Here is a 16,244-nt window from a genome sequence, read left to right on the forward strand (position 1 = left end):
TCTTTGAGGCCTTCCAAAGCCAAAAACATTTCCAGTAATGGGTTCATAGTGGTAAGACTAAATGAACATTGGTAAAGCCTTAGCCCAGGTGTTTGTATAGGTTTACCAAGTCTTTAAGGCATTTCTGTAGGATACTTTCACTTTGTGCCTCAGGTTGGTGGACCACTTTTCCCTCCCCAGAATATATATTTTATTCAAGTGAGCTACTAGCTGCACTAGTGGAGTTTAAGTGCTTGTCTAGAAAGCGACACCCAAGAGAAGTGGGCATTTCAAATGATTTTTTTTCATCCGTTTTTCACTAGCCCTTCATGCCAAAGGTGGCTACAGAGACAAGTCTGTTCACATGCCATTTTTGTACTCTTACAGGCACTTCAGGTAGAAGGAGGCCAGAATGAAACATATAAGAAAAGACAGCTCCTGCTTTAAAGACATAGCTAAAACGATTACTAAGCAGTGCCTTTCAAAGTAGATTTATTATACTTTTTATAGTAAGCTTAGCAAGACGTTGCAACCAACTCCTAAAGCATATTCTGCCAGAGCTGTCACTATATTTGCCATCTTTCACAGGGCCCCTCTTGATGATACATATGTGGTGGCTACATGCTTATTCCCAACCACCAAAACAAAGCATTATAAGACTGAAGTTCCAAGTTGCAGTGATCAGGGGTGTTACTTTAGGGTAGCCGCACTTGAGGATTGAACTAGGAGACTCTGTTCTAAGACTTCCTACACTTGGAGCTGTTCGATTTTGGTTATTAAACTCTTGGGCAATCATTGTAATGTTTCTGTAAGCAGATGACTGGCTGCAGAAAGTAACCCACTCCAGCCTCTTGCCTTTTTCTTTTGCTCCTAAATCTTGAGTTCTAGATCTGCAGTTGCAGGAGGAGAGGGCACTTTGTGGGACAAGGGACAAGGTCTGGGTTTGAAGCCTGGGAGAGGACTGGTGATGCAAATGCCTACAGCCCAAATCATGATGGATCCTACAGTGAGAATTCCAGTCACAGATCAGTGTTATTTATATGAGAATTTGTTTGGAAGCTTGTATGTTGATACAAACATCTTTTCCTGCTGATGGCTACCAGTTATTAATTCAGTCTGCAATATAAATCCTAAGTACATGCTATATTTAAATGGGCATTTTCATTTCAGTGCTTTTGATATTTTATGCTGATGGAGTGTGTACATTATGATAGTCTGATAATCCTAACACTTGACAAATTATTTGCTTGGAATTTTCCTGCATACTTAAATATGCCTTGCAGTCATGTTTGCTACATTTTTACACATTTTTCTGTCACCATTAGATGCAGTGATGCTGCGGCCATACTTATACTGTGAGAGATGTTGTCCTTAAGCTGTGTTGTGGCAAGTGACCCATAGCAGTAGAGGGCAAAATTGACATTCACTCCCCCTTCCCCAAAAAAAAAAACACTGCTGTCTTACTTTGCAATCCTGTTAGTAAAAAAGTATTATGTAGTATGCTCAGAATACTTTATGAAATTTCCTGTCTCTCAGGAGACTAGACAGCATGTTTGTGTCAAATTCATTTTGCACATGCATGGAGGTGTACATGCCTGTTTGTCTTTCGACTTTTCCCGATTAGGGGTCACCACACCAGATCACCAGTCCACTCGTGATTGGCAGTGGATATTTACTGTGTCAAGTTGCCAGCCCAGCGCCCAACCTTCAGAGAAGGCACATATACTCACACACCTACCTGCATGTCTTTCTGTTTGTATGTAATTTTATTTACTGGGGTAAGGCACAGATGAACATAACCTTGGCTGTGCTTGCAGTTGGTCATAAAGTAAAGCTCCAATCAGCATATACAGTATGAACAACAAACTGCATTCACAGTGTATTACAAATCTTCCATAATGAGGGCATTACCACTATTTTAATCTATGTGCAGTTATGTAAGCATGTGCTAAAGATCATATGTCAAGGGTATGCGAGACTAAATGTATACAAATGAGAACTGTAATGTTACTGCTTTTCTTACAGATGCAGTTGTTGTTGCTGTCGCTGTAATTGCTGCTGTACTGATTACTGGTAAGTGATGTTTCTGAAACATACCTCTCAGCTTTTGTGAATTTGCTTTTTTACCACCATATAACCTATGAAATTTGAGCCCATGGAGTATTAACTGATGCATACTTGCATAGCTGTGCCAGGAAATGGTAGCACTACTGCACTGTAAAAATGCACATGCCTGTTTTTTCACTTCCCTCGCCTGGCCTGTTCCTGTTCCTGTTCATCATAACCTCGTAAAGGCTTTGCAGTGTATAGTCACAGGCACGAAGAAAACACACACAAAATCAGTTAGAGCCACTTGTATGGCTCTGTGCATCTTGGATGTCTGCAATCAAGCCACTGAATAAGTACACAAATAATGACCCAGAAATGTTTCTGCTTACGGCTGTCTGAAAAAACCTAATGCAACTCCCATGCTGTTGGAACTGCTTACATTTTAAATATTGCTCTTATGTACTTAGAACATTGCTAGTTCAACAGATGTTACATTAATAAGGGGTCTTCCGAAAGATAAGAAGTCTGAAACTCTTATTTATGTCATTATATGGTGACTGTTCATAGGTTCATAGGTTCATACTAGGCTATCTGCCCTAGGGCATTTATAAGCCTAGCCAGAGTTGTGTGGCTTTCACCACCCCTTAGGTTGAATAATACTATACCCATTAGTTTGCCGTGCCTCTGTCCAGCAGTGATACAGAGATGATCCCCGGGGTAAACCTACGATCTCCCATCCACTGGTCAAGATTCCTCTTGAACAGAGCCAGCGAGGTGCTCTGTCTCACATGGACCGGGATTCTGTTCCACAGCATAGGGAGTCTCTGGGTGATGAATCTGTCCCTCCAGCACGTCCTATTTATATCCGTGTTGAGGTTTAAGTCTCTTGCTCTTGTGGCTTTGGTGGATTTGGATTTTTTGAGGTGGAGCATGTCCATTAATTCCGTGTTGGACATGGCCTTGTATGTCAGGCACAGGTCACCTCTGAGCAGACGGTATGCGACTGAATAGAGCTGGAGTTTCTTCAGTCGGGCAGCATATGGCATATTTTTGAGCCCCTTTATCCTTTTGGTGAGGAACTTTTGGGGTCTTTCCAATTGCTGCAGGTGTCGGGTAAGATACATTCCGAATGGGGCATTGTACTCAATCATTGGTCTGATAAGTGAAGAGTACAGGGGAACAATGACCTCCCTTGATCTGGATGTGAATCCCTTCATAATCAGGTGGGCAATGTAGAAGGTCCTCCTAACCACTTTGGCAATGTGAGTGTCAAAAGAAAGGTTACTGTCAACTTGGGTCTCCAGGTCCCTGATAACCTCTTCTGTGCTTAATGGATTGCCACCTATGTGGTAACTTGGGGTTACCTTGTTTTTACCAAAGGGTATGACTATACATTTTTTGGCATTCAGCTTATGGCCATGGCTCTGACACCAGTTATCCATTTCTATGAGACCTCTCTGAAGGATATCTGTGTCTGATGGATTTTCAACTATGGCACCCAGTTTGCAGTCATCTGCAAACTTTGTCAGCCACAATCCTCCTATGTTTGCCTGCACTTCAGAAAAGTAGATAAGAGTGGGCCCAGGACTGAGCCCTGTGGGACACCGCTTGTGACCGGCTTGGAGTCTGACATGGCACCAGCAACTCTAACCCTGTGGGTTCTGTCCTTGAGCCAGTTTGCAACCCATCTTGTGACATATGGGTTTACATTTAAGCTGGTGAGCTTTTCTAGGATACCCGAGTGGGGTATTGTGTCAAAAGCTTTTGCAAGGTCAAGGTAGGCTGTGTGAACTGCCTTACCCTCATCAATGGCCTTGGTGACTGTTTCAAAAAAGTCGACCAAGTTCAAGAGGCATGATCTGCCCTTGACAAAGCCGAATTGGGTAGGATCCAATGTCTGTAGGTCCCCTATGTCTTTATTTATGAGTTCCATTATGATCCTCTCCATAGCTTTGCAGACCAGGCTTGTTAAGCTTATAGGGCGGTAATTACCAGGGTCCGTAGAAGCACCACCTTTATGGAGTGGGACCACAGTTGCCGTACGCCACTCTTTGGGTACGTATCCTGTGGTAAGGCTAAGATTAAACAGCAGCCTTATGTGTGGGTTTAGTTCCTCATTGAGTTCGTGTAGCACACAGCCGGGGACACCATCCGGTCCCATTGATGCTGTGTTTTTAGCTTTAGAGAGAGCAGCTCTCACCTGGGCATTTGAGATGATTGGGAGGCTACACTCTGCTGGGATAGATATTTCTCCTTTTGGGGGGGAGGGAGGGGAGAAATTTGCACTGAACCTGTCTGCCAGTATGTTTGCAATGTCTGCGGGTTCAGTGATTTTTGTATCATTTTGGACTAATTCTGAGCATATCTGGGAGTTTCCACCCAGGTTTCTAACATAGCTAAAGAAGGCCTTATGATTGTCTTTTGAGTCCTTGGCGATTTTTCTCTCAAAGTTGGCCTTGGGTGATTTTATGAGTGATCGTAGTTTTTTACTAGTATTGATCAGAGATGTCTTCCCTTTTAGGGATTTTGCTCTATCTTGTAGTAGCTTTCTCCTCTTGTTGTAAAGTTTGTTTATGGCTGGGGCCCACCAGATCGGGCACTTGCCTTTGGTGGAAAGGGTCTTGATTTTATTTGGGATTGCTTGATCATGCAATCCTGGAGGTGCTCGTAGAAAGCATTTGTAAGGGATTCAGCAGTGTGGGTTGTGGTTTCCAATGGCTCAGGGGCCTTGAAGGATACCACACCAGGCTTAAGAAGTGTGAAGTTGGCTTTTGAGAAGTTCTTCACTGTGGTCTTTTTTGTTGGGGGTGGGGGCGGGATGTGGATCACCAGTGAGATTAGTTTATGGTCTGATCTCACCAATGAGGGATATACTTCCGGTGTGGAGCATTTTGTCCCCATGTTTGTGACGATCAGGTCTAGTATATTTTCACCTCTTGTGGGAATGGTGACAAGTTGTTCCATAGCATTTGAGTTTATGAACTCCAGGAACCTTTGGGCTAGGGTATTGGGGCTTGTGTAATGTTCCCAGTCTATGTTTGGGTAGTTGAAGTCACCCAATATGATGGTGTTTGGAGAGACATTTATACTCTCCAGTGTCTTCAGGAAGGCTGTGTGGGGTTCCTGAGTTTGAGAGGGTGGCCTGTAACATGCTACAAACTGTAGAGCAGTTTTGCCTATGGTTAATTGCACCTGAATGGTCTCTGATGCTTCGTGCGTTGCCACCAGCCTGGAGGTGTGGATATCCTTGATGAATATGGATACACCCCCTCCTTTTGTGGTACGGTACGGGTTTTGGGGCCGGAACGCATGATATGAGGTAAAACCTGATAGTGCCGGGGTGCTCTTAGGAGCCTTGAACCAGGTTTCAGTCACAGCACAGACAACAATGTTCTCCATACTGAGGAGGGCTTCGAGGGCGTGCATCTTGAGATTTAGACTTCTGGCATTGAGCAGCATTACCCTTAGTTTTTTTCCATTATTGTTTTCTAGGGCGGTGGGTTTAGAATTTGAGCCTTGTCTAAAAAAGGCACTATGGGGGTGGCAAGAGCCTTTGCCAATATCCGGAAACCCAGGGGTGACAGGTGCAAGCCGCCCCTTGCGAAGCAGCGTGGCTTGTCAAGCATGTCATTCCAGGCAGACAGACATTGGATCACCTTAGAATGACACCAGAAATTAAGCCAATTATTAAAACTGATCATTTTGTCTCTGTATTGTGGCATAATTCCTGGTGAAGGTAGGATACTGCTCAGGGTCAGGGTCATACCAGCCTGGGCTACATAATCTGAGAGCTCCTCTGTCTCTTTTCATGTAGTCCAGGGAGGTACGTCTCAGGTCATTCACACCGGCATGGACAATGACTGAGTCATACTTGTACTTGCTGTGGAGTGACCTGAGTGCTTGTGTTATGTGGCGGATTCTAGCTCCCGACAGGCAGCTTACTGTGACCCTCTCCTTGTTCAGTCTGGTGAGTGGGACGTCAGTGTGTCTGACTATGGAGTCGCCTATGACAAGTGTGTCTGGCATTGTGTTTGGCCTTAAGGGCTGTGACTGATTTGCACACTGACTTTGTGATCTATGTGTTGCTTGTGTTATGTCATGAGGTGGCAGTTGTTTGGGTGTCTGCTTTGGAGGCCTCTGCTGTTTTGGTAGATTTTTGATCAGTGCCTCCGAGTATGTTTTTGTGTGTTTATATGTTTGATTTGTAGTTGTGATAGTTCTATGTGAGACTGGGTTTATGGTGTGTGTGGTTACCTTCTCCTCCTGTCTGGTTTTGCCAGTCCTGAGTTGAGAGAGCTCAGCCTCCAGTTTGGCTATATAGTTGCATCTCTCGCATGTATTTGTGTTTTGTGGGAGGAGGAGAGGGTTGTCTGTGTACATGAGGCAATTGTAACATTGCCTCAATATTCCCAGATTCACCAGCTGAGCAGGAGAGGACGCTAGCAACTGACCCTTTGACATGCTAGAAGAAATGAAAACGTTTGCTGTGTAACTGAGTCAGAAAGGACCTATAGGGACCTGTAATCAACAAGTTTACCAGGAAACCACATTTTACAATCAAACCAAAAATAAGGCAAACTGTGTGACGGCTTAGAACTATGTCATTTGTGTGTGTGTGTGTGTGTGTGTATATATATATATATATATATATATATATATATATATATATACATACATATATACATATATATATATATATATATATATATATATATATATATATATATATATATATATATACACACACACACACACAGCCACTTGTATGACTGTGTACATCTTAAATGTCTACTTGAGATTATATGAATGCTTAAATACATAAATGGCCTAGAAATGTACTTCAACTATGTGCTGTCAGAACAGTACAATCCATAACAAGTCCCCTCAACAACTTGACATAAGAATAACAAAGACCCAAACTCAGGGACAGATTTTAAAATATTTCTGTAAAATACTTAGTGATGTAACAAGCTTTACATTAACAATTGTTTTCTGAAGGATATAAAGTCTGACACTCGCATGTCTTATTCAGTCAACAACTTGCCAGAAAGCCACACATTTTGAAGATCGGACCAAAATACCTCTCAACTTTGCTTAAGAGTTGCAGACAGAGACAAAAACAATAGGGGACAATAGACCCCAAAAATGAACAAGTTCTAAATATTACACCAATTTATTTTAAATGTTAATAGAACAGAAAGTGCTATGTTAGCATACATTTTCTGAACAGGTAATTATGAAACTCTAATGACTGATGCTGCATCACCCTGAAAATTAAAATCGAGCATTCAACCTAAAGCCCCATTACTGTGAAGATGTAGTCAAACCGCCATTAATGCTATTTGATCAACTACATGCCACCACAGAGTGTGGGACTGGAGAGGTTCAGAGAGCATAAAATCTTGTCAACTACTTATGTGGGCTGCATACAAAACATTTTTCATTACTGCACGTTACACCCATGTGTAGAAATTATAATAGTGCTACTGTGTGTAGAGTGTTTATCAGCATTCTTTCACTGCCTTGTGAAAATCATTGTAGAAGGTATGAAAAACAAATCAATAAACCTAACTCTCAGTTACCTGCCCAAGTGACCATGGGTCACTTCAGTAACCATGTCTGCCATGCCATCGTGACAGCTGGCAGAGAAACCTTACTCACATAGCAGTGGCAGACCCATCTTGTCATGTCAGGCCATACCTATGGCTTCTCAAGGGATACTTTAATTTACAGTAGTTCGATATCTTACAGGGACAATTGGCAAACTTTTCTTCTGCTGCCATAGTACCATGATTTAAGCAGAATGCAGATATTTTATTACAGACTGACTTGCAAGCAAATGTCAGTGCAACAGCAAGTATACCATGCTGAAGAGGGCCTCCGTTACAGAGAGAAGCCCGTTCAAATATTCAATATTTAGTTGGTGTCAGTGGAGCAATGGGTAGGGTAGCACACTTGCTTTTGGTGCAGAAGGCTGTGGGTTCTATTCCCATACCAGGTAGATTGACACTGCAGTGCAGCATAATGGGGGGATAGCAAAATAAATTTGATTTGCACAGCCTTATGTACAATAATATGGGAGCTTGAAGCAGGAAGATATGTGGCAAAAATGGTACCATGGTATCTGACAGCTTAGTATGTTTGGCCACCACTGCCTACTGATTATGCACTAAAGGACTGTCCCAGTATGTGTAGAGTAGGCCCAAATGGCTCCTCCTTTCCAGAAGTGATCTGGAATTTGGTTACTTAAATCAGTAAAAATGTCATCTGTGAGGGGTATGCTGGAAGGTTGGCCTCACTATCAAAATGACTGAACAAGTTTCTATTTAGAGATGCCTCATTAAGTGACTTGCTGAGAGCTACACAGTGGGCAATAGGAGGTGGATGGAACCAATCCTGTACTCTGGACTACAGGAACCAGTTCTTGAACAGCTCAGAGACTTAATCATTTGCTGTAACTACGAAGGGTGGTGTACTGTATCAGGATCCTACAAATAACATAATAATGGAAGCCAGACTTAGGGGAAGCACATTCACCCCCACTCTGCCTGTATTAACCCCCCCTTTCTATCAGTCTAAATGGAAACCTTTTGTAAATTACTTTCTCACCAGTGCTGCTCTTGGCATACTCCATTCATTGATGCATTGTCTGTCTAGATTCACCCAGTAATGAAGACATCACAAACTAACTAGCTGGATGTCGTGTTTCAGCCACCCCAAAGGCTTCCTGGGAACTCTCTGCATAAAAGAGGGGTGCAGTAGAACTTCCTTGTTTTCCTTGATTTACCTTAACCTTAAAAGGTCAGTATACCTGCCTGCAACTGTGTTGTATTCCTAGGTGGAGTGAGCATCTTCCCGTCCCTCCCAGATGTCCCCCACAAACGTCTTTCTTAGGATGACAAGAGCATCTTTACTAGGTAGACCTTGCAGTGCCTAAGAGGGTGACTTCTGGGATGCTGTTTCTGATCTCAAAATTCTTCAGGAAGAAATGCTAATAAACCAGTTCCCTTGAAGCAACAAGGTTATGTGGAAGCCACTATATTCCACTTGTGCGTCAGCACTCCAGTCTTACTAATACCAAGGTATGGGACATTCTTCTCCTGAACTCTCCCCTTGCAAATGTTTTCCCAAGTCAGATGGGATGAGACCTGCACTGTATTGAGACCAGAGGGAGAAATTGAATTTGTAGGGCTGCACACTATCCATAAGAGGTAAGTTGGTTGCAAGCACCTCTCAAGGCCTGTATGGAGACTTCCAGGGTAACCTAATCATCCCAGATGAGGTCCTTCATGATCACCTTGCAATAAAGCCCATATACCTCTCATTGTGGTCCATCTTAAAGTCAAAATTACTGGCAAAGGGGCTACAGTTGAGTCTGAAAATCAGACTTAACCACACTTGTATCTGACACTACTACACATCAGAATCTGGAAGTGGTCTTTTCATTGTAGTGAAAAGGGCACTTAAGTTGCCTGTCCAGTCATTGCTTTCATCCAGACAAAGGAAAGAAAGTGGCTTGTGGGTACTGCCTGGTTCTTTCCAGCAGCTGTACTGACTGACAGAGGCTTAATCATTAATACAAAGAGGAGGGATCGAACGACATCCAGTGTGATAACCGGAGACTGGAAAGGGAGGCTTAAATTACAGCTAATGGCAGATGTGGCTGTGAGGCTACATTGTAACAGCTTAACTTGTTTTTATCAAATGTGGGCTCAAAACTCCATATGCTTTAAAAAGTGCAAACAAAAGAGGAGGCTCTTCTGAGCTCTAGTAGAAGTGCTGTAATTGGAAGCAATATTTTGGGTGTGCTTCAGGAGTGCAGCACCATAAAGCTACCGAAGAAGGAACATGGGAACAACACCTGGCAAGCAGTCATGGCGACTATAAGATGCATAGCCATGTACACATTTAAAAGTTCTTGTCACCCTTTGAATACTTAATTGTGCCTACCTCCCAAATCAAACAGGACTGTACACGATAACCTAGTGTAAATGTTCTTACCCATCCAATCCTCAAGACTAGCCTTAAAGGCAAACTACTACTACAAGCTTTGCTTTAGAGTGAACAAACTATAAACCTTTCAGGTGGTTCTTTCCTGCCATGAGAAGTGTTTAAAGCAGATTTTCCCTTAACAGGCCTTTCTAGTATTTTGCTGAATGTTGTTTTTTCACTACTGCCTGACAATCATGTAACAGCCAAGTGTGTGATGCATTGTTGGTCAAATCACATAATGGGATCACTCCTCTTAGAGCATTGCATGTGCTCTAAGTTAATTTTAGGGTTGATGTCCATGGGGAGGGGATTGTCTCCCCCAGAAACATTTTTAGCCCCCATTCCATCTGCCATTGACATGAATCAAATAACATCCATAAATCCATTTAATTTTCCTCCCATAGGGGTGGTGAAATCCTGCCATGATCCTTGCTGTATGTGACCCTTCCTTTAGACTCAAGTCTGCAATGTAAGGAACGATCAACACATAGAAATCCAAGTAGCAAGGCAGTGCATCAGGAACCCCAAATTACCACTCTTGCATTCCTTGGGGTGAGAGTAAGGAGGGGGACGTATATGCACATATCCTGATGGAGGGATATCCTACATATCACTATGTATGGCAATAGCCAGACTCAGATTTTCCATCCCTCTGCTCCAAAAACTGGGTATTGCTTTGATTTTGTGTGTGTGTGTGTGTGTGTGTGTGTGTGTGTGTGTGTGTGTGTTGATATACAAGTCAAAACATTTTGTCTTCCATTTTGCACAGCTTTGGAAGGAATGGTATCTGAATCAGTTTTGTACTTTTAGTGAAACTGTTATGCTGTGTATTTTACCTTGGGTGCTATGCCCCCATAGCCAATTTTTAGCTTAAAAAAGAAGCATTGCCTATGGTATTGTTTTGCATGCCATGTTGTATTGTATACAGGCACGTTTGTGCTTGGAGAGATACTATGATTAGGTACAAAGTCTAACGTGTTATTAATTTTTTAGTAGACTCTTCCATGTAGCTTGATCAGAACTGTTTCTATAGCTGCCACAGTATGAAGCACAATACTCATTCGAGCAGTTGTTTTTTTTCTTTTTCTTCATTTTCATTAAACACATGGCTTTAGTGCACTTTAGGAAAGTGCTTCAGTGAAACTCCCACCTCTGTCGCTGAGCTGTGTAAAAGATGCAAACATTATAATTGTCAGTCTAACAGCTGCTTGTCACGTATAAAGTTGTACATTTTCTAGTAAGTCAGAATAGAGTATATATAAAGGGAACTTGTTAGGAGTTTTAAACGTTATGGCAGTACCTCCTCTGCTTGGGTTCTTTTGACAAATCTGAGAAGCCTTGTACTTTGGGTTTAGAGGAAAGGTACATCAGACATTATGGCGAGACCGAAGGAATTCCCATTGGGCGTGACTGAAGATGGCGAGACCGAAGGAATTCCCGTTGGGCGTGACTGAAGGCAGCAAGGAGATTCAACAGGCAAGCAGTACAACTGGTTGTACTTTATAAAGCAAACGGGCATGAATGAGCTTTGCTTGTACAGCAAACATGAGCTTGATTAGTATAATGTACACTTCCATTATGTTCATTTGGACACTGTTGGAATGTTTTGAACAAGTCATTTAACCAAAGTGTACACAGTCATGTGCTGAATGACTTTTGTTATTAAAGCTCCAATATTAAAATGTCTGTCTTCTCTTTCAGGAATTTTCATTTTTGCCATTATCCTATGTAAAAAGAGAAGAAGGTGAGCAGTCTAGAAAATGAGTAACTTTTTTTTTTTATTATTATTTTTAATAATGTTTATTTGATGTGTGTATTACAGTTCTGTAGTGTGATGTGTAATACAAAGAGCTTTCTTTGCACTTCAGACTTTTCCGTACTTGCCTTGAAATGAATGTCTGTGTGTGTGTGTTATAATTGCATTGGGTGCAATATAAGAAATTGTCTTTGTTTAGCGTACCACATATTGCCTACTGTATCATTTAAGCTTATGTATCCTTTTCAGGTGAGGAATGAAGTCCATACATGAATCCAACTCACTTTTATATCCCCCCCCACTGATACAAGACCCAAGCAGTTTTAACACGGTATGTTTGCAGAAGTGTTGTCAGCTCAACTAGTGCCCTGTGCCAGCCTCAAGAACATGCACTCCACCCCCTCAGCTTAAAGTAAAGAGCAAATAATTCTGCTTACTGCAGAAAGCCATTTCACTTCCTGTAGTGTTGTAGCCAATCTGTGTGCCCCCCAGGAAGAAAAAAATTCAGATTACTGGAAGAGGAATTATGTACCATGAAATACATGGTCCCCCACAGCTGACTTTAGAAGAGCAAAAAAAAAAAAAGCCTTCAACTTTGTGCGATTAACTGGCTACGTTATGTTAGCTGATCCGCAGCCCAGCTCTCTGATTACATATGCTACTGTGTGTTGATTGCTGTGTGAAGACAGTAGCTTAGTCACAGTAAACTTTATTGTTATACAGATCAACACAGGAAACATTGCGTATCACTGCACCAAATTTCGATACTCGGGCTCATACCATAAGAATGACAGCTTAAAGAAGGAAGATTAATAATACATTTAAATAAAAATAAATCCAAAAATCAGATAAAAAAAAAGTAAATAAAGTAAAACAAATTTGAAAGCCCTGTTTACATCAGAAACACAACAAATACAACAACAGGAATAAACTCAGTAGAAATATAAAGACATGCTTTCTATATAGGCTAGTGTTTACAGGTCTCAGTTCTACCTTTCTAACTGTTACATCAAGGAAATGTAAATCTTCTCCTGAATGCTGGCAGGTAAATCTCAGAAAAGACATTGTATTCTGTAAATAATGCACAAAATCATGAAGTGCTTGTGGCGACCCTCCCCACAGAAAAAAATGTCGTCCACAAACCTGATATACCAAATAGTATGTCAAGAAAAAACATTATTACACAACACCTGTGTTTCATCTCATTGAGCAAGACCTAGGTTGGCGTAGCTGTTGGCAAGATTCTAGAGCTCTCCTATCTAAACACTTTTCTGAAGGTGCCTTCCTTTCAGATGTCCCTTCAGTCTCTCTCTCCTTTCTTGCTCCCGCAGGCCTTTCTAGTGTCTCTGGACCTCAAGGAGGCTTGTCTCCATATTCCAGTCCATCTTCTTTTCAGGAGATTTTTGTGTATCTCTTCTTCCTGGCATTTTCAGTTCTGTGCTTTGCCCTTTGGCATTTCTACTGCCCCAAGGGTATTCACCAAATGCCTCGCTCCTGTGATTGCCTTTTGCAGGCTTCAAGGGATCCAAGTCTAACTGACATGGCTTAGTGGTACATCACTTTATCTATGGTGTGCAGGGTCCTGGGTTCGAGCCTTGTAGTTTGTTTGAAACTGCTGATTTGGCATAGTGGTACGTTCTGACTGTAGTGCATAGGGTCCTGGGTTCAATGCAGGGTGGTAACACAACATTTACACAGGGAACTAATCTAAGGGGGCAGCGAAAGGCAACACATTCTGGCTAGGCTTATAAATGCCTTCGGGCAGATAGCCTAGTACCTACCTATGAACCTATTATGTGGACAACCTGCTGATTCAGACATCTTCTCCAGAGGTCCTTTTGCAAAGGCTTCATTTTACCATTTCTCTTCTTCAGAGCTTGGGGTTCACAGTAAACTTCAAAAAGTCTTTGCAGACTCCTTCTCAGGGTCATGTCTTTTTGGGTTGCAGTGTTCAAACGGTGCCAATGCCGGCATGCCTGCCTCCTCCAAAGGCATTAACTTTCATTTCTTTCTTTAAAACTCTTCTTCCCCTGGCCTGCATTACAGCCAGGGAGTGTCTGAGAGCTCTAGGGTTCATGGCTTCCATCATTCCAGTGTTCCCTCTGGTCAAACTCCACATGAGGAAGTTCCAGTGGTTTCTGAAGTCGGTGTGGCTTCAGCATGAGCATCCTCTAGACTTTCCTGTTCCTCTTCTCCTGTGTCTCAAAAAAGAACCTCTGTGGTGGATTCAGCAGTTGTCTGAATCCAGGGTTCCCTTTTCAACGTACTCTTCCCTCTCAGGATCTGTTCACAGACACTTCAGATGTGGGATGGGGAGTAGAGTTTGGCTCCCTGAGGGTTCAGGGAGTGTGGTCACCTCATCAGCAGAAGGAGCACATCAACATCAAAGAGATGGGGGCTCTTATGCTGGCTCTTCAGGCCTTTCATCCGCTCTTCTCTCCAGGACCTCTCAAGGTGTTCACAGACAATACCACAGTCATCCCAGACAATACCACAATCATGTGGTATATAACAAATTGGGGTGCGAGATCTTACCATCTTTGCTGGCTGGCACTTCTGAAATGGGATCTGGTTGTCCAATATCAAGTGACTCTTCAGTCAGTTTATATTCCTTCAGATCAGAACATTGTGGCAGACAATCTGAGCAGGTCTTTCTCTCAATCTAATGTGTTTCTGGACATTAACAGTGGGGTATTCCTCAAGTAGATCTCTTTTGCCTCCACTTTGAACAGACAACTTCCTCTGTTTTGTTCGAGTCCTAAGGTTCTTTGGTATGGAAGGTGGACGCCCTCTCACTTTCTTGGAAGGGGATGTTTCTTTATGCATTCCCTCCCTTTCCTCTCATTCTGAGAGCCCTGTTCAAGGTTCAACAGGATGCTCCCAAAATCTTGTTGGTGACTCCCTTTTTGCCACGGCAGCACTGGTTCCCTCTACTACAAGTTACCTCACCGGGTGGACCTCCTCACACAAGACAAGGGGTCTCTCATCCATCCCCACCTGTCCATGCTTCAAATAACACTGTGGTGATAGGGTTTTGATCCCTCATAGGCACCTTTTTTCTGAGGATGTGCAGGAGGCCAGGAAACCTACTACTAGAAATCCTACTTGTCTAAATGGAAGAGGTTTTCTGTTTGGTGTCTTTATCGTGACCTGGACCTTTGGTTTATTTGTGTGAATTGCTCAGTGCTGGTTTGGCCTATTCTTCTATTAAGGCCCACTTATCAGCTCTTTCTGCTTGTGTGCCTTTAATTCCTCTGTTAGCATGTAGATTTGAGGCTAAGAAATTTCTTAAAGGTGTCCTTAATATTAGACCTCCCAGGAAGCCTGTACCTCCTCCCTGAGATCATAATTTTGTTCTGGAAAAATTGACTCGGGCTCCTTTTGAGCCTGCTGTTTCAGCTTCCTTGCAACATTGTTCTTGGAAAACAGTTCTTTTGTTAGCTCTTACTTCTGCCAGATGGGTGTCTGAGTTGCAAGCCCTTATGGCTTGTCCACCTTTTTTGATATTTCTTGAGGACAGGGTATCCTTGCGTACTATACTTCTTTCATGCCCAAGGTGGTTAATGAGTTGTCACTTAATCAGTCCATTAATTTGCCTACTTTTTTCCCTCTCCGCACTCAGACAGTGAGAGGGTTCTGCATTCCTTAGATGTGCATAGACAGCTCAGATTTTATTTGGATAAAACTGAAGCTATCAGAAGATCTGAGCAGTTATGTTTCCTTTCATCCTATGCCTTTAGGATTGGCTGTTTCCAAGCAAACTATTTCCTCTTGGATTTCAAAGGCTATTTCTTTTTGTTGCACTTTTCATGGTGAGAACTTTCCTTCTGTAAAGGCTCATTCTGCTAGAGCTGTGGCTTCCTCTGGTGCTTTTTTCAGCCGTTCAGACACTAATTCTGTTCTTGAAGCAGCTCCCTGGACTTCTATGCATACCTTTACCAAACATTACCAGTTGGATGGTATCTTCAGAGCTAGAGCTGGTTTTGCTGATACCATTCTTAGAGGGCTCTTGCTGCTTGCTCCTCCCAAATTTCTTCTTGAGCTTTGCACTCTCACTGCTGCAGTATTCATTACAAATGGAAGGACATAGTACAGTTGTGAAAAATTGTACCATAACAGTAGATATCCTTGCCTTCACTGCTGCAGTATTCACTCCCTCCACCCCCCCCTGGATGTGCAGGTTCTCCTTGGTTTTTCTTGGACTGCTGTTCCTACTGGGGCAATCACTTCTAAGATTGATACACCCGAGCATCACCTTTATGCCCTGTGCTGTGCAAGGGGTGTGTAGGTGACATTCACCGTACCTTAAAGCAATGACAGATACTGGTAAACTGGCAAGACATTGGGCTTCATGGCAGGGAATAACCCATTTGTAATGAATACTGCAGCGGTGAAGCCAAGGACATCTACTGTTATGGTAAAATTTTACTTTCCATTAGATGAATCTGGTTTAGCCATAGGGGGAATT

The 16,244-nt window shown here is 42.5% G+C and overlaps 1 protein-coding gene across 2 annotated transcripts in view; it reads left to right on the forward strand.

Annotated features, from left to right (window-relative positions):
• LOC122808637 overlaps positions 1–16,244 on the forward strand; it is a 61,521-nt gene that overhangs the window by 36,893 nt on the left and 8,384 nt on the right. For both annotated transcript variants that reach the window (XM_044079602.1, XM_044079611.1), the window contains exons 7-8: positions 2,005–2,052; positions 11,722–11,764. In XM_044079602.1, coding sequence (XP_043935537.1) covers positions 2,005–2,052; positions 11,722–11,764 — 91 coding nt within the window. The remainder of the gene's footprint in view (positions 1–2,004; positions 2,053–11,721; positions 11,765–16,244) is intronic.

This window comes from Protopterus annectens, chromosome 1.part1, assembly GCF_019279795.1.
Source record: "Protopterus annectens isolate FY-2018-M chromosome 1.part1, PAN1.0, whole genome shotgun sequence".
Lineage (NCBI taxonomy): Eukaryota > Metazoa > Chordata > Ceratodontiformes > Protopteridae > Protopterus > Protopterus annectens.